The 18,979-nt window shown below is 44.1% G+C and overlaps 1 protein-coding gene across 1 annotated transcript in view; it reads left to right on the top strand.

Annotated features, from left to right (window-relative positions):
* The window catches only part of PPM1H (protein phosphatase, Mg2+/Mn2+ dependent 1H), a 138,106-nt gene extending 120,231 nt beyond the window's left edge, over window positions 1–17,875 (top strand). Inside the window, exons 7-10 of the mRNA XM_086610051.1 lie at window positions 1,902–1,965; window positions 3,646–3,753; window positions 11,373–11,524; window positions 17,728–17,875. Coding sequence (XP_086466177.1) covers window positions 1,902–1,965; window positions 3,646–3,753; window positions 11,373–11,524; window positions 17,728–17,875 — 472 coding nt within the window. The remainder of the gene's footprint in view (window positions 1–1,901; window positions 1,966–3,645; window positions 3,754–11,372; window positions 11,525–17,727) is intronic.
* Window positions 17,876–18,979: the final 1,104 nt, after the last annotated feature.

Raw genomic sequence — 18,979 nt, 5'->3', positions numbered from 1 at the left:
AGCACAGTAGGTCTAACTGGAACCTTTGGGACATGTTCGTGAGCAGTCAGGGTTGCTAAAATTCTTCCTCCACATTCAAGCCAGGATATCTAAGTTGGTGAGTGAGGCAGACGCGTTGGCTATTCCCTGGTGGAAATAAAAGAAGGAACAAGAGCAAAGTCCGTGACTGGCTCGTCCTTCCCAACAAAATGCTATTCCAGGATTTAAACATCAGGGAATTGCTATCATGCTGGCTACTTGTAGCTATTTGTGCCTTTTTGCTTGATTTAAGAGCTAATCTGTTTGCCCTCCCTTGTACAAAGTACTTCGCTGTATGGTCTCTTATGGAGATGCCCAAGTATCATGGTTATATACCCAGGATATTCTTGACTACGTGGTCTTCCACGAAGCACCCACTGTGTTTTGCAAACCTCGCTTGGTTCCATTTTGGGATTTCAGACATAGTAATGTTTTGTAGTATGGGAGCGCAGTCCTCCACTAGTTTCTTCTTTGTGTTTTGGTTGTTTTTCCTTTTTCCTACCCCTCCCCTAACCCCAAACTCTAATATGGACCCTAGCTGTGATTACTGGGAAATGTAAAGGTGGGGCTTAAATGTCTATGCTATTCTCTTTAAGTCTGAGGCTTGCCTAGGTGATGCAGCATGTATAGCTATGTAATACACCACCATTTCTTGATCCCAGGTCTATGCCATGTTTCAGTGAAGCAGGGTGCAGTTTGATTACAATATAGGATTTTGCTCTGAATTTTTAATTTCCTGCTGGTTTGTGTCACAGCCTTAACATTGCTTAAACCTGATCGAATGTGACTCCCCGGAGCTCAGGCAGCCAGCCCAGCTGGAGAGCCACGCAGCAGGGGCTGGCGGCGGCTGGCAGGAGACCCTCCTCCCTCATGTCCCTTCCGCTTTGGCCGGAGCACTGACTCATGCACTCAGGGGATGATTTTGGTATCACCCTGAGGGCTTTGGGCCGGAGTGAGTTGGGAGGGAAGGGCAACTTGCAGGGAAAGGATGGGGAGGGACAATTTTGTGGTATGAAGGGAAGTGTGTCCCTCTGGGAAGTGACGTACTTCAACTAAAGAGGCTCCCCAGCACCTCGACTCGATCATGTGTTATACAAACTACTCTACAGCTTATGAGAATGACAGCCATCTTTTTTTTTTTTTTTTTTTATTTCTCCCTGGCAAAATTGCTCACCTTCTCACCTCATCAGTGTCAGCAGCTGGATGTGTAAAAGGTAGAGTATGCAGGCATGTGGTAAACAGAATCAGAGCATGAGCATTTACTTCTCTTGGCCGTGGGAGAACTACTGTGAAACGTGAAATCTCATTTGACCTTGACTGTTGCAGTCAAGGTCAAATGAGCGCTAAATATCCTTCTATGACTCTTCAGCACATGAAGCTTGTTTTGGTTTAAGCAGTCCCGAAAGGTGAGAACAGGATCGGAGAGCCGTTTCACACTTCTACTGTGTACACATCCTGTCAGTGCTCACCATTTCACGGTAACAGTGTGAGTCTAGTCGTTGGTTAACTTCTTGGTGGATTTTTTTGTTTGGTTGGGGTTTTTTATGACACTGTATTACAGTATAGCTGTTGCCATAGCCAATGATATCTTACCTGATTAGGATGTTATTCCAGTTCACCTCTTTTTCCTTGCAAGCAATAGGAGCAGCTTGGCGTATTAGATATTTCCTCATGTTCACTTTTCCTGTTGTTGAAATGGATAATTCTTTAAGGAAAATCTTTCCACAGAAAAATAAATTTACATCTTGGTTCAAAGACAGAGTCCCTAGGAAGAAGAAATTTTTTATTTATTTTTTTTTTCCAAATCACAGCTGCTTGTTTCAGGGCACTGGGTCACTAATTGAGTGCAAGCTTTATAAATGTTGTTTGTCCTCTCCCCACAGGGCATACAAAACCATTGAGGAAGATGACTTGAAGTTTCCCCTTATATACGGAGAAGGCAAGAAGGTGGGCACGTTTGCTTTCCTCAGACCAAAGGAAGAAGGAATTCTGTGCTGTTTACCACTTGGTTTAGCCTGTGGCAGTCCAGTGTTTCCCACTCAGTATCTCTTTATTTTATTGTTTTGACATCTTGAAAGAATATCTTGGTTCGGTCATAAATCAGTCTCATGTCTGGGGGGCGTCGGGGGGAGCTCAACATACTAAAAAGCATTTTTGTAGCAAACATAGTCATTTGCTGTTCAGTTTGCTTTTGTTTTTCTTTCATTTTAAGTAGGCTACAATGAGACCATCTTAAATAATTGACTTTAAATGTCCTGGCTTCATTGTAAAATATAACTAGGCTGGGTGAAGATAGCAAAATACCTCATGTTTGCTGAAAACAGAGCAGGAGGATATTTAATAACATTTTTGGAGTGCTCTGAGATGCAAACCCCTAATTTAAGAAGGGGAGCGATCAGGGCAGGATTTGGAAAGTATAACACCCCTTAACCGTATCTTCTTCAGCTAGTGTACGTGAGCTCACTGTTGAATTTTTCTGATGTGAATGCTGATAGTTTTTCTTGAAAGGGAGAAACGAACCGTTCCATTTTGGTGTACTTTGTTTCCAGCTCTGTGATTAAGAACGGTGAGATCATTAGTGCTGATCCCAGCAAGCTTAGCTGGATGCAGCAGTAGGATCAATATAAGGACGCAGTGGTGTCAGTTTGCCGATATTGGTATGCTCGCTGTGTTTCTAAATAGTGCTCCCCTGCTGCATTAGGTTCTTATCTCAATGCAAAAATACACACTCTTCAAAATTAGTCCAAGTTTTGAAGGTTCAGACCTGCAGCTTATCTCCAAATTTGTTTGCAAAATGTTTCATCCACATCTTTTTAATTTACTTTCTTATTGCCTTATGGAGCCAGGGGTGAGGCAAAATAATTTTGAGTCAGTTGCTTGCTGTTGTTGATGCTGTGAGCTCTCTTGTTCAGAAGCTGCTGTGGCTAAACTAGAGTTTGGGGGAAGTGATATACAGAGAGCAAGATTCCCTACGAGGCAGTCTACCTGATGAATCTTTGGAAAAGTGTTAAGGAAGAAGAGCCCAGTACCTCTTGGGAAAACAGCTCTTGTAGCAGAGGAAGGTGCTTAGGGAAGTGGCAGAACAAAGGCAACAGCAGACCTGCCCCGGACTGGTGCACCACAGAGGAGAGCACTGTGGTCAGTGCGACTGTCACCTTTGTGTTTAGCAATTTAAGGTGGCCTTTGGCACTTTTCCTTGATGGAGGGAATATACCGCCATATATTAATAGGAAGAGGCCGCAGGTTTGTTATGTGAGTAATAAAGCTCCTCATCCTTTTTATAAAACCTGTTTACTAACAGTATAATTTGCTGAAGGAGTGTTCTTGTAGACTGGAATCGGACAACAAGGCAAGGTTAGGTTTCCATAGTCCTTGTACCTTACGGATGGCCAGTCTAAAATGGGTGTACGCAGACCGGAATGTGAACCAGTACAAAACTTGGAATAAGGAGAGGAATGGAGATGACATGAGTGTGAAAATCTCAGAAGTTGATTAGCTGTGTTAAATCTAGTTTTTCTGAGAGAAAAAAGGGAATTCATCCCTAACTGTAGCACTAACATTGTCTCAGTCCATATTGACACAGCACAAGTAACAAGATTTGATCCCATTGCTTTTCTTTGTTTCCAGGCTCGAGTTATGGCAACAATTGGAGTGACTCGAGGACTAGGAGACCATGACCTGAAAGTTCACGACTCCAATATATACATCAAACCTTTCCTGTCCTCATCTCCTGAGGTAAAACAGCCAAGGTTCAACTATCTGGTTTGTGAGAGAAAAACAAGTATACTTAATGTGCTTATTTGTTCTTCCCAAATTGTCTGTTCTGATTGTGGTCCAATCCAGGTATGTATCATGCTGCCTTTCCCAAAGGTGCAGCATCTTAGTAGCATCCACGTAATAGAAAGTTGTAAGTTCCGTAGCTGTGTGCTCTGCCTCTGGTTGCTGCACATCCCTGGCAGAGCATTGATTCCTTCTCCCTCCCTAGTCTATGGTTACCCTGGAGCCTCACCATTCAGTGTGAAAGACACTCATTTCTGCCCACCTTCACGTGCTCCAGCTCCCCTTGAGGCCTGGATCATACTGCCTTCACAGAAGCTGACGTAAATCTGTGTTATCCAGAAGGATGCACTGGATGTCTTCCACAGTAGCATAGTATCCTGTGTTACAGAGAGGAAAGCAAAACAACTCTTAAGCAGGAAACTGTCAAGAGTGATTGGAAGAGTGCTTTATGCTTCCATCTGTCTGCTTCTTCACCTCCAGTTCTTAATTCTTTATGAGGGTTTTGTGCAAACACCAAATAATGGCAGGAACGGCAATGTGCATTCCCAAGTGATGACATAACAAGGGGATTATGCAGTATTTGTGATAGGGGTAGTTCTAAATGCCTCCATCCTTTTGATTTGTCTTGCCACAAACAATTCAGTTTTTGACCACCAGGGACATTGTAGTGAAGGACATCAAGCCTTCCAAAGGGATTTGAATGTATTTGTTAACAAAAAACGTGCAAACCTCGATTTTTTTTTTTTTTTTCCCTCTGTAACTGCATTCGTGTTCCTACATTAAGGAACAGATGACACATACTTTTCATAAAATATTAAGCAAGGGCAAACCATCTGATGTCAGCACAAAAAGAGGAGGCTTTGCTTCCATGGCCCAAATGCTGAGAGCTGTCAACTGTCTTGCTGGAGTTTTAACCATACCCAGTATTTGACCTTGAATTTATTGCTTGCTGTAGCAGCGCAAGAGAATGAGAATACACAAATGACATAATACTGCTAGGAAGGAACCAAGTTATTAAATTAACCTTGCTTAGAACATCTTTGAGACTTCAAAAATAAAAATTAAAAAAGTGCTGAGAGATTCTGGCCCCAAAGAAAAAAGAGAGATCTACAGACAGCCCCTTCTTCATGCTTCCTGGCTGTCAACCTAGTACTTTCCCTCTCCCCTCTTTAAATGTGTGATATCCCTCACTTGGGACCTGCTCCTGGCTCCTGTTCTCCTCAGCCATCACTGTGATGGATTTGCTTAGTGCCAGAGAAATGATGCAATTCTACCTATTTATTTTTCTTTCTGGCATGCTGAGACCCAGAATTTCTGGGGTATGTAATGGCTGCAGCACAGTATCTCAGCAGTATCATCTCTGCCAATTGCTGCTGCAGTATTTGTGTATAAACCAAAGCTTCTCATGGGCTTTTCTGATTTGTGTGGAGTGTCTGTACATGTTCAAATTCTGGAATATGACATCCAGTTCATATGCTATCCACGTTTCAGGATCTCTTAACTGCTTTACAAAAGGGAAGCAAAATTGGCTTTGTTTCCACATTCTTTTCACAGCTAAATTCAGCAGAAATGTACGAGAGGGCAGGAGGAGGAAAGACAGAGCACTAGGCCCTTCAATTTAGAGATACTGGCAAAAAAAAGCCCTGGATTTTATTAGGAAGTAACATATGCTCCAACTTGCTTTCCATTGCACCTCCTCCTCTCAATCTCCTCTCTTCCTTCTCTTCCCAGAGAGACCCACAGTGCTCTGTCTCCTCATGTTTTTCCCTGACTTGTTCTGTCCATACGTGGACAGTGCACCTTGCACAGAAACCAGCACTGAGAAACAAGGTCTTTATGCTGCCATCTGGGAAGCTTGGCACTTAGAAGTAAAGGCAGTGGCATCAGGCAGCAGTCGTATTTGGCCCTTGTGCAGCACTGAATTTCAAATTGTTTATATAGAGGTAGGGAAGCACAATGTCTGGTTTCCAGACCTGGAAAAGGGGAGGCACAGGAAATTAAGGCGCACAGTGAGTCGTGACAGAGGGAGGATCCAAGTCCTCTGGCTTCTGTTTCTGTGCTGTAATTACAGTGTCCTTTCCCAAGCTGGGGATAACGTGGTGAGTTTTCAGAACATTTTACTTCCAGCGTGACAAAGCTCTGGTATGCCGTGTCCACCAACATATAGCTAAAGGAAAGGTAAGCATCCCTGAGATTACATCCAGAAATAGGCATATAAAAGTAATTTGAGGGTGGTGTGAAATGATACTTTGATAGAGTGCCAGACTATGGGAGGAGAAGTCACATAGCCAAGACTGACAAATGCAATCAGGATTCAGTGGCTCAGCTGTTACGAGACGAGACTTGGAGGACTTCTGCAGGTTGGTGAGCTCTAGAGAATTGAGCCTTTTATAATGAACTGGAGTAGCACAAAGCAGGCAAGCCATGGCTGAGGCTCTCTGGCATGGAATTAAATATTTATTTTTCATAATGGAACAGTTCATTTGAAAGCTTTTAGCAGGAAATTCTGCTTTTTAAAGCTCAGCAAGGGCCACCTCATTGCAGCTGAAAAGTAGAATTTCATCCCGAAATGTTTTGAACGGCACCTCAGCCGTTTGGTGGGGAGAGGTGTGGCTCTGACAGCAGTATTTGGCCCTTGCCAGCGATGAACCCAAAGCCAGCCGCCACAGCAAGTGATAAGAAAGTGATGAAGGAGAATTTTTCTTGTTCCATTGTGTTAGTAAAATCTTTCTGACAATTCCACAAATGCGTCAAAGGAGAATGTTTTAGATTCAGGAGAAATCTTTAGGAATTACACCGTTGAAAGGAGCAAGCGAGGCAAATACTTGGAGAAGTACAGTATGATCAAAAGGAGTCAAGGTGGTTTCAAGAAGCAAACATCACGCTGTAGTGGCTTGAAGTCCTTCAGGGTTATGTCTACCAGAGAATTAAAAAAATAATAATAACGCAGTAGATGGTCTTGCATGAGCACTTTGATTTCTCAGAAAACGTTTGAGAAACTGTTCTGCATCACAGGTTATTAATATAAAAGATATGAAGCTACAGACTAAGTGGAAAGTTGGCACAGTCTACTGGAAATTGGCTGAAGGGCAGGAAACAAAGGGTGGCAGTAAAAAGCTAAAAGGAGATTAATTGGTGAGTGCCGCAGGGAGCAGTGTTGGGACCCGCTTTTTATTATTTACATATAAATTACTCGGAGGGTGGTATTGAAAGATCTCGTCGTTTGCCAGCAAAGCTGTGCTGGATAACACTGCGCGTGAAAAGGGACGATACAATTAAGAAAGGGCTTAATTTATTGAAGTAGCCGAGTTGATCAATAGTGCAGGCGAGTGAATGAAGGCTGTTGTTTGGCTCGAATTCCCCCGGGGCCGGCTACTGAGGAGCACCTCAGGTGGCTGCAGGCTCGCGTGTCACTCTGTTGTGAACGGTTTTTGAGCTGCAGGGACTCATGTTGGCTGCCTCTTAAAAACAAACCTGGCAAACAAGCTGCGGCACCTTCGTCGAGCTGCCGTGGTCCTTTTTGGCAGCCAAACGCAGATTTTGTCCGGTGGGTAGATCTGTTTGAAATGTAAATATAAAACCAGCCCGCCTGATTGTTCGTTCCTTGCCCAGAGCGTTTTTCTCAGCGCTCTTGACTGTGCGTAGGTGAGCAATATGAGAAACAAATACCTGGATTGAAGAAAGGTGTTACATGACAAATGCATGTTTAGAAGCATGTCGTGTGCGATGATGGGCTCTAGTGATGTGTATCCACTGTTACCCACCAGCAGAGGTTTGTAAGTACCAGTCAGGACAGAATAGAGTGTAACCCAACTCTTTTGTCATGGATGCTTGTGCTGCCAGGGTGATGTTCCTTCCTTATAGTTGGCTTTTTAAATTTTCTGGTTACTGAAGTCAAGTTTAGCTGGTTAACAGGTCAGCTGCTCCACATTGAGACATCAGTGGATGATACAAGTATGGTGATGAAACTGAGCTCCTTTGAAGGGAGCCTTGATGCTCCAGAGAGATGTTAGAGTGAGAAAGTTTGCCAGGGCAGCACAGATGGGGCTGGGAAGCTGGGGGAGTTGGTGGCTCTTGGGAGATAGCACGGGAGGCAGATGACAGAGCACAGGTAGCCCAAGGCATTTGGGGCAGAGGACATGAGTTCTGTGGAGCACTATCAGGATTGACATCTGGCTGTAGAAGCAACGAGTCAGGAGGGAAAGTCTGAAAATTCTGGGTGGAATTGCTAGGAAGTTTTTCAAGTGTGCAGCACCAATTAAGGAAACCTCTGTGCTGTTGGATGGTGTCTGGCCAGCCGTCATCTGTGCTAGCGGGCTGTGTTATACTGTTTGCAGTGTGTGCAGCTTTGTGCAAAGTTATGTCAGAGACAGAACACCGCTTAAACCTCGCTGTTGTTCAGTTTCCTGAAATACAGCAACGGGAAGGAGGCAGTGGTCAGGTAGGTTGGCTCTGAAATTAAAAAAAAAAAAAAAAAAAGTAGTAATTTCCACTGGAGGCAATAAGCTGCTTTTGGTCACATGAGATTTACAGGACTGCGGGGTTGCTTGCTGCTGCAGGCACTTAAGAAACTCCCTGGATCTCTGCCGGTCCTTCCAAAACTCTGGCATATCACACTCCATTGCCTTTTTTGTGCAGTGCGTGTGGAGCATGCCGTGGGGTGCGTGGAGTGGGTGTTCAGTGAGCCCTGCTGGTCTGAGCATCCATTGCACGTGCCCCGGTGGTGCCGCCGCCCATCCTGTGTGCCCCCAGGAGCTCTGCTGTCACCCCGCTGAGTGTCCTGCTGAAGGCACCTGTTGCTACTGCCAGAGACCCTCATTGACGCAAGTAAGAACTAGAACAAAGCTGCTAGTAGATAAGTGCAGGGTTAGGAGCTGGCTTGTTTCTGCTCCTGGGCAAGGTGGTCTGTGAGCATAACCTGAACCTATGATAGACTGCACAGCTCTAAATTAGCTTGTTTTGTCAGCAACGTACCGGGGGCACCTATTTTAGAAATCCAAGGAAAGACAGAAAGAAAGAGCTTAAGAAAACATTAAGTATGTGGACATGGCTGCCCTAATGTGTTGCTGCTGTGGTAACTGGAAGGCAGGTAAAGCTGCATTTCACTGAACATTTTGTTGCATGTCCAACTGGTCTTTGTATACAAGAAATGTCCCTGAAGTTGCCCCAAGCTTACCTCCTGTAACCCAGGCACTCTCTTTTCCTTAGCCTGGGTACCAGCCTAGCATCCCGTATTGCTCACCCCACTGCCATTCTCTACACCTCTTCTGACATCTAGTTCCTTCTGAGTTGCAGCCCTTTCTGGAGGTGCTCATCTCACAAAGCTTTTGCTTTTAGGAGCTAAGTACTTTGTTCGAGATTAATTAACTAATTAATGTTACGAGATTACTCGTAAAATCAGTGATTGCATTGTTTTTTTCTTTTCCTCAAAAACTAAACATGTTCTTGGTAAAATGGTCTGTTCTTGGTGTTGCTCTAACATTGTGCTGCTCCAAGGATTTGAACTGTTTGACCTGTGGATTGGCTGCAGGTAGCTTTGACAAGCTTCTTATTTGCCCCAGTGCTGCTCCTCAGACAAGATCGTGCATTTCAGGAGGATTCAAATCAGCAATTCATGGTCTTGGTTTCCTGCCTTCTACCCCACCGGTGCTACAAAAAAGGCTCACGTGGTGTAATGTGTACTTTGCCTGGGTGGGAGAGCAACAGTAGATGTGTTTTTCCTAGCACTGACGTTCAAAGCTCGGTTATTCCTATGAGGATCTTGCTGCTGGGCACATCCCTGAGCATTAACCCTGGTACTCTCTCAAGTATTTGCCTGTACCCAAGAGATCTGACCAGAACACGTGATGCTGATTGATGGCCGTGTTGGCCAACTTACCCCCACACCCCAGTGACTGCTGAGTTGAAACTCTGGGCTCTTACAGGCTGAACTAAATTTTGGGGAATGGGGACTATGACAGCTGCTGGTTTCTGTGCAGTGGGCTTGAGAGGAGAGCTGTGCTGCATATAAGGATCTTTTCTATAACAGTATTCCCCCTCAATCTGAACAAGGAGATACGCTCTAATGAAGAGAGTATCTCGCCTTGACTTTAATCCTCTCCGAAGTCCTTATTCAGCTGCTACCTTAGATAATGAAGTGAAGGTTACATTTTACAAATGACCTTCTTGTGCTTTTGAGTGAAAGGCGAACAAGTAAGGATTAGCAGTCAGGTCTAGGTGATTTTTTTATTTTTTTCCTCCGGTACTGGTTGTGGTCCCATAAAATCATAATTACATTAAAAGGTCCAGGCGTTTTATGTGCATTGCCTGCTCCATGGCTCCTAAGGGGAGAATGCACCAGGAGGGAGAATAAAACAGCTCGTATTTTCTAGTTACGCCAAATGCTTGTTCCAACAAATTTCCTGACTGCTGCTGCTGCTGGTGGAGCCCGAAGCCGGAGCAGGGTGCGTGACGAGGTGCACCATTTCCAAACTTCAGTACAGATGATCGTTTCCTCCTGTCTGCCTTGCCAAGGTTGTCACACTTCTTTCGAACTGTGGTTCTTGCTGTGGTAATTCAAGTGCTCTGCGAGTGCTTTGTAACGGCTCCCCATTGCAACCTGGAAATTGCAGGCGGTTTATCAGCTGGAATACAGTGTGTGCTGGAAGGACGGTTACACCAACTAAAGGCTCGGTTTAAAACACTTACTATGACCTTTCCTCATATTCTGGCTCAGCTGACAGCCTCCTGGTCCCCTCGGTGTCTGCCCCCGCTCCGCTCCTGGGTCTCCCCAGCCTCGTCAGGAAGACAGTGGTGGAAGTTGCTGGAAAGGCAAGGTGTTATGGAGGTGCCAGCAGCAGTGGTCAGCCTGACTGCGGCTGCAGACTGACAAGGTGAAGCCAGTGGGCATTTCAATAGTGTGGATAAGCTTGGCGGTCCACTTTTGTGCCGATCTTGAATCAGTCTCTACCTACTTAATTACTTACAAATACACATAACTGAGCAGCTACACGGTTTCCTCCGTTTCATGGGACTACTCACTTGCTCAGACGTAGTTCTTGAGTGCAGCAGCTGCCTCAGGTCTAGAAAAGTGAACGCGATGCCTTCTGTGACGCAGGCATTTCTGAACATGTGCAATTTATCTGGCAGAGCTAAATGGATCTGGACAAATAGTGAAAACAATTGTTTGTGAATATTTTATTAGAAAATATCAAAAATTCATCAAATAAATTATTCAGCTTCCATATGACTAGTCCTGCCAACGATAGGGAAGAGCCTCACATGCTGAAACCAGGCTGCCGGGAGGGGGAGGCTTGAAGCGCTGTGGGCAGCCGGCAGTGCGGTGCTTTACTGCCTGGCTTAGGAACCCTTGTGTCCGTCCCGGCGGGGGTCAGCACTTGAGCTGCACTGAGCTGGGGCAGGAAGGGCTGCTGGCTCGAGGGCTGAATTGGAGACAGACCCCAGCAGTGCTGCGGGAGAGGTGTTTCAGTGCCCTGGCCGAACCTGCCAACTCACAGCCAAACTCAGCAATGTTTCACAAACACGTCTGGCAGTCTCCTCCTTCATTGTTGTCTCTTGGATTTTTTTTGTTTTAGGTGAGAGTCTATGATCTCCTGCAGTACGAGCATGGTCCAGATGATGTTCTGATCCTAGCTACTGATGGACTCTGGGATGTGCTGTTAAATGAAGAAGTGGCAGAAGCTGTCACTAACTTTCTACCAAACTGTGACCCCGATGATCCCCACAGGTTTGTGCTCATCCCTGATTTTCTAGCTTTTCTGTGGAAGAGCACTTTCTGGTAATGTATTTTTGTAGACAAGTATGATATGAATAACATTAAATAAATACACAACACTTACACGAAGACATTTTTATAAGTTGTAGGGAGCCTCTACAGCAAGTGTGAAGGATAGGGATGGTGGGGAGAGTCTGTTATAACTCAGAATTGCCTACCTTCAAAGGAATAGTTGTGGGATCACAGTATCTTGGCATGTTCTGTTTGCTGTATGAGGTTCCATGGAAACTAGGAGGCTGAGGTCTTAGCAACACACCTCTGTCTCCAGCAGTCACAGGTTTCTACTTCAGTCTCCTCTGGATAGTCCCTTAAGACTAAAGATTGTTTCTAACTAGCACATTATCAGCATATCTCTCACTCTGTATGTATGTATACATACTGCACAATGTGATTCTCATTCATTTCTGGTCATGCTGTGACCTTCAAACCCACCTTCAGTAGAGGATGCTCAGTGCTACCAGCTGCAGGATAGGTGTGGTGACAAAGGATGGAAATAGGTGGAAAGTCTGACTCTGTTTCATTTAGTTGGATTCTGATTCATTTCACAATTTTAACCTACCTCATCCTCTTCATTTTCCTGTCTTTATCACCTCTGACTTGGTCAGCTTCTCTCTTTAAAACATACCATCAGGCAAACAAACAAGTTCCCAAACGACTAGCTGGAGTACCGTCTGCCTCGAGCGAGTCCGTCAGTCGGTCTGCTGCCGAGTTTGGTGTCGCCGTGAGTTAAAACATTACGCTAGAGATCAGAAGTCTCTCGCTTGTAAAAGAGAGGACTGTGAAAGTGGAAAGAGCTTTATCCTTCCCTAGGGACTGTTCAGGAAGGGAAGTGTGTGTTGCTTCTGAATTCAGGCCTGGCTGTTGCTGTCTCCTGCCCTCGCCCTGGCCTGAAAGTGGGGAAAAGCTTTTTAAGCATCCCCAGTTGGCCAGTTGGCCTGCAGAAAACAGAGCTTCAGAAATAGGCTCTGAGATATCTCAGCAGCCAAGTGAAAATATGTGGGACAGCGTGAGAGCTCAAGTTAGAGATTTAGATGTGGCAACTCTTGAGGACATGGGGAAGCCCATCTCAAAATGCTTGGTATTTCTCATTTTTCTGAGTGGTCATCTTCATGGGGTCAGCCCGATTCTCCATCAGCAAACAAGGAAGATAACTGAGACACCCTGGCAGCCACTTGGGTTTTCAAGTGGGAGCAGCTCCAAAGTAACTCACGAGTAGTATTTTCTTGCTCTGACACTTACAAACATGAAATGCAAAATGACGTTTTGCCGCAAGCACTCAGTCTTCAGTTGAATGGATGGTTAACATGGAGCTGCAACTGCAATATTTTCATCTTCCCTACCATCTTGTGCTGAAGAGGAGATGTGTTGTGAATGAGAGCCAAGACTGTCTCTGTTTCAGCAAGAGAAGTGTCTCTGCCCCCTCTCTGGGAGGAGATCAGGCAGGATTAGCAAGGGGCTCTTCCCGGGCATCTGTCACTGTGCTGTGCAGTTATGCCATTAATTTAAGGTAGGAGGAGATGACCCACCCAAGCTACTTTCTGTCAAGAGGTGCTAGGGAGCTTTTGCTCTCATTTCTGCACCCCTGAGTCTTCTTGCAAAGGCACCTAGTGAAATGTAATACCTCTGCCTCACTCTGTCTCCATTCTCATCTAATAATTGGGAAAGGTTAGCTCTTCCTGCCGTCCTTGCTGGTCCTATCTGTTAGTTCTGAATACAGTCTGCGTACGCTGTGTCTGTTTTGTTCTTTTTGGTCTTTCTAAAGCTGGTGATGGCCACCACATTCACTGCAGTAGGAACGGCAACTCTTTGTTCGATCTTTTTGACTTGTTGGGGGAGCAATTTTTTATCCATTTTAAAATACTTACAGAAATCAGAGACACTAAAGGAAAAAGATATTTTCTTTGTTTTGTTTAGATTTGTTTGTGCTGGTTTAGCCCCAATAATTGTGGAGGGTTTGTCCCTGTTTGTACAGGATGTGAGCACAACACAGTCCAGAATTGGGCCTGCTGTATTATGAGTTAGAACAAACACATTTATTAGTGTTTGACCTACTGGTCTATGAATGGACATCTGAATCGAAAATTAATTTGTTCTTTTAAGTAACTTTGTGCCAGGTCATTTGGAGGCTTACAAACAGTGGTGGCAAGACATTTCTCACACCAGCTCGCAAAAGGTAATTAGAGCAGTCTCTCATATAGTTTACAATGATATTTATGAAAATTACCTTCGTGGAATTGCTCTTGCTGCTTGGTTGTAAAGAATATTTAAAGGGTTTAAAGTACTGTGTGAGAGGTTTTATGTAATTACTTCACAGAGGTCCAAATGAGGTATAACTAATGAATTTACAATAGCGTAGCAGCTCAGACTCTGGAGCTGCGTTCATTCCTCTCGCTAGTCAGTGACAGGAAAATCTTGGTTTGCCTGTTATCAGTGTTATGTTTAAAGGAAATGTTATCCCACAAAATGTCAGGTACTGTGATGGGCGTAGTGACATAGTTTGTGGTGAGGTGACCAGCTGGAAACGTGAAATCTCTAGGGATGTAGAAAACTTGTCAGAATGTAAGAGACTTGCCCCGTGGGTTTGGTAATACTGTAGCCTTCTGGAGAACCTACCTGTGGAGCAGACTCTGAAGCCGCCTGACCTAGTGGCCTACTTATTTCCTGACAGCAGCATATTTTAAAAAAAAAAAAAAAAAAGGCAGCTAGGGAGGAAGATTTTAGAGCTGCACAGTACTTATCTGTTACATAATAAGCTCTTTGAGGGAACAATATCCCTCCCATTTGAATTAGAAGTAATTTTATAGCCTGATGGGTAAGAGCTTATGGCCCTCAGCAACACTCTTGGGACTCTCTCTGCAGATATTTACTGTCAGACCTGTGAGTGTTTGTTACCCACAGAAAAACATCTTTGAATCCTGTCAAACCCAGCATGTGCCTGGGCATCTCCAAGTGCAGGGAGAGCAAAGTCCTCGAGTCTGTCTTCACCCAGACATGCAGACACAACCTCAAGGGATTTGGGTAGTGAGTGATGGGCACAGACTTGATTAGAGAGCGGTTCCTCTGTGAGGGCTGCGATGGAGTGAAGAAGCTGGGGTGGAACTGGATTTCTTAGCCAGCTCATTTCTTATGGGTATTGTGGCAGACAAGAGCATGAAGGGGACACTGAGTGAAGAACAGGTGATAGCAACACACTGCTGCTTTCTATACATCATCCTCTGAAAAGGTATGAAGATAGAGGAGCATGACTCTTGCCTATTTCCTTCAGCTGCACTTACGTAGTTTACCCACTGACCTTGGGAATCTTTTATTTCTTGTCCTCCCTCCTGTCCTTTCTCATTCCCTCTCACTCTCTTCTTATACTAGCTAGAGATTTATGAGGATGCTGGGGAGTTGCTCCATCTCTGCTGGGTGTGAGAAGATAAGAAGCTGCTCAGGCAGCAGCACGTTTCCCCCACTGTCACCTTTTCTCCTGCAGTGCTTTCACTGATCAATACTGAAAGCTTCAGCAGAAGAGAAAAAAACATACATATTTATTCTTAAAACACAAAAGTTGTGTTGCAGTGAGGCTGTTCATTAGGAGGAAGTGGATACTTTAAAACTCCTTCAGCAGTTCTCTAATGCTGTCTTGACAGCTGAATCCCAAATTCACAGTACTGGAGAATAAAGCATTCGGTAATGGACTGCTGCTGCTATTCATCTCCAGGTACAAGAGACTCACCCTATCTCCTCCAGTGCCAAGTTGAACAGCATCGCTCCAATTCAGCTCTACACAAGAAGAGGAATATGTTACCTCACTGCTGCTTTCACCTGTTCCTTTTCCTTGCCCTCAATGTGCTGGTTTTCTTGTGTATTTCACAGTCTGTCTCTGAGAGAATTTCTGGTTTATTAATATTCCTTTTTTTAATCTTACCCTCTCCAGACATTAAGCAGCAAAAGCTTTACACAATCAAGAGCAACACTCATTCCTTTGTACTCTTTAGATGTGGGGAGCCCTTGTTAATTAGAATAAGGAGGAAGGCAAAGTTTTCTCCCTGAATGATGGGTGTTTTCTTCTCTTAAATTCTGACAATAGCAGAAAAATCCTTGGAAAAGATGTTCTATCCAAAATTCACTCAGCTTCAGACATGCTGTGAATAAATATTCCAGTTGCTCACTTGCCACGTGGAGTCCTTTTGTTCCTTTGCCCTGCATCTGATTTGGGGATTTGGGAGCTGGGGAGTGCAAGTATGTACGTTTGGGTTTTCTCCCCTTAGAAAATACAGAATTCCATGTTGCAGTAGGACAGTATGGGCAGCGCTTCTTGTTACATCCTGTCATTATAGCTCGGGGTCATTGGTACAGACTTAGCCTGGAACCTGCGGACAGCATGCACGTGTGCGTGCAAGCCCGTGTCTTAGAGTTCGTGCCTTGGGGCCTCCTCTTGGTGCTGAAAGTAAATCTTTTGTCAAAACTAGTGAGGGCTGGAAATTTTACCACTCGGTACCATTAGGAGCAGGGGGTGTATTGCTTCTGTACAACATGACTTGCATTTAACATCAGACCTTTTGAGTAGTCAAATGTTGGTTTATTTGAAATGAAGAAATCTTTCTGGTAGAGCAAGTAAATCTATTCCTGGTTCAAAAGAGTCATTTGAGTTTGCGGCACCAAAATTGTAGAAACAGAACATAAATGGGTTTTTTTCTTTCTTTTACGCCCAGAGAGTGAACAAAGCCTCTACTGACAGAAATTACCATTTAATAATGCATTCTCTGGTGAAAATTTCTGGGGTTAGAACAGTCCTGGATACTCACTTAACAAACTTCCCCTACCACCCACCCTCCCTTCTTCTGGTCAATGGAGATACTGTTCTTTCCCATTCCTCAGATGGGATCTGGGCAGATCATTTCTGGCCAAGGATCCTCCCTTGAAAAGAGGATCTTGAAATGTAGACCCGTCTTGTCCTTCCTGGTTTCTGGAAGCTACAGAGATGTGCTTTGCTTCTGGTGGTCTGTGTGTTTGGCTTCATAGAGCCCCGCATCATCTTGGAGGTTGATACTTATCCTTCAAATAAAACACAGGCAGACACAATATTCAGCTGCTTTTTTCCTGTCAGTCTTTTAACTGTTCAATTAATTTTTAATTATCAAATCATAGAAAAGCTTGTCTTTACCCAGCCAACTTGAAAACATCTCAGCCAGGTGTTGGACTGATGAAGAAAAACACGTGACACTAGCTGTTTACCTATAATGAGACTTCTTTCAGAGGAAACTTCTAAATGAGTACAGAGATGTGTTTATCTAGTGACAGCAGGTAAAACGATAAGGGAGAACATGTCAGAGCACTGTCTGTGCACCACCTTTTGGACTCTGACACCCTTCTGCCCCTAAGCAGCATCTGTTATTTTTTCAGGACAGAAAATAACTAACGTAAATTTAATGCTGTTCAGCCCAGCACAGGCTGGGAGTTTTGAAGCAACATGAAACTTGGTATTTCACTAAATTAAGCACTTGACAACTCACATTCATTCACACAGTTTTCTTTGAACTCATAAATGTGAGAGGACTGTGGGACTCCGTTAATCTGGCTGTATTAACTGTAAGTTTCCTTTTCCAGTTTCAGAATAAGAGAGATTTAAAAATCATTCTTACAGTCAAGGAAAACAGAGAACTTAGTCTACTTGGTTTAAAGTGTAATTTGGATTTATTTTTCTAGTGCTCTACTACTTGCTTTCAAATTACTCTCTTTATTACAGTTTGTTTCTGAAATAGTCGAGCCGTGTTTACCTTCGGGCATGTCAGTGAACAAGGGTGTAGTTTTCAACAGCAAATGGTGCTATTTAGGGTCCTCAATTTTTCAGACTTCTCCTAAAAAGCCAATTTGTTAAGTCAAATGTGTTAATGTTTTTCTGAAAACTGGTGAAGCCAGGCACCCAGACTGACCAGTGACTTTTTGATAGATTGGTGCCTGTCAAATACCTTTAGGTTCTGATGCAGAAGCTGTCACTGAACTGGAAGGGATTGCTTTGTGGGTGTGCCATGGTTTGCGTTTCTCCTGCTTGCTTCTAAAACACTGGGAAGCTTGTCCTGGTAGCTCACCACAGTGAGTCTGGCAGGCTGTGAAACCCACTTTCCTCATGAAGATGAGCACTCCCTGGCTGTATTCTGCCTTTTCCACAGGTACACGCTGGCGGCGCAGGACCTGGTGATGCGAGCCAGGGGAGTGCTGAAGGACCGGGGCTGGCGAATATCCAACGACAGGCTGGGCTCTGGAGACGACATCTCTGTCTACGTCATCCCTTTAATACACGGGAACAAACAGTCATGAAAGTAGCATCAAGAGTGGTCATAGGTTGGGGATCTTTTGGGGAAGGGCCTGTAAGAGACAATATGTTTTTGGTGATTTGACCAGGACACTTCCAATTGATGTAATCTATTTGAAACTAATGCTGGAGGCGTATTTTTCTGCCCGAAAGGTAGGGCTCTGCACATATACAGTATATGATTAAAGATAATCCTTAAGATTACAGTTTCCCTATAGAAATGGTTTTGGTGCTTAACAGGAATGGGATTTAAATGCTGCTAGCATATTATGGATTCTGTTGTCCCTCCAGGTGGAGAATTGGGTTTTTTTTCTCAGTTTACCATGTAGCTTGGAAGAGCCATTTCAGTTGTGAAAGTAGAAGTAGGTATCAGAAGCCAAGGAGGCTCCTGAAATCTACCCCCAAATAGAAGGTGACTTGGGTCGCACCTCATTTAAAAATACCTATATATACAAATATGGGACTCAAGAGTTTTCTTCTTTCAAAAGTTGCATTCATGACTTAGTATGGACAACTTCAAACTTGTGTAATCCTTTGAACTCCCATTTTCCTCTCTTGTCTCTTCTTCAGTAGACTATACTCCTGTATTTTAGTAGGAAAACTGAAATTGTTTTCAGTGTGACTATGCCTGTTTACTGCAGTTGAAACAGCCACCTGCAAAATGGTCCAGGAGAAATAGGTCATGGTTCTGTATGGCAAGATTTATTCTGGTGTGAGGAGTTACTTCTCAAGGTTCCCTATTGTGTGTATGCCATGATCATACAGAGCACGCAAACTCAGCTTTATGTGATGTTTACCTGGAGGCCATGGTTTCTTTGGGATCAGAGATTTTCATTCGTTGAATGGTTCTGCCTGCTTTATCCTGTTGAAAGGATCCCTGACCATACAGCTTTTGCATCAGTTGAGATTCAGTAAATTTATTTGAGCTCCTGAGTGTATTTATTTGTTGGATTCCTACTCGAAGTGATGGTACTGTTCTCGTTATCAGTTTGGATACCCGGATAGTGATCTGTTTAAAAGTAGTTTCACTTCTTCCTGCCTCGCTTGTTATTCAGTATACCTTTGCCTGCTTGACTTGGTGATCAGAAAGTGACAGCTTATAACTTTGT

Source organism: Tauraco erythrolophus, chromosome 4 (genome assembly GCF_009769465.1).
Source record: "Tauraco erythrolophus isolate bTauEry1 chromosome 4, bTauEry1.pri, whole genome shotgun sequence".
Classification (NCBI taxonomy): domain Eukaryota; kingdom Metazoa; phylum Chordata; class Aves; order Musophagiformes; family Musophagidae; genus Tauraco; species Tauraco erythrolophus.
Note: the sequence above shows the minus strand (reverse complement) of the source record. Positions and strands in the feature narration are given on the sequence as shown.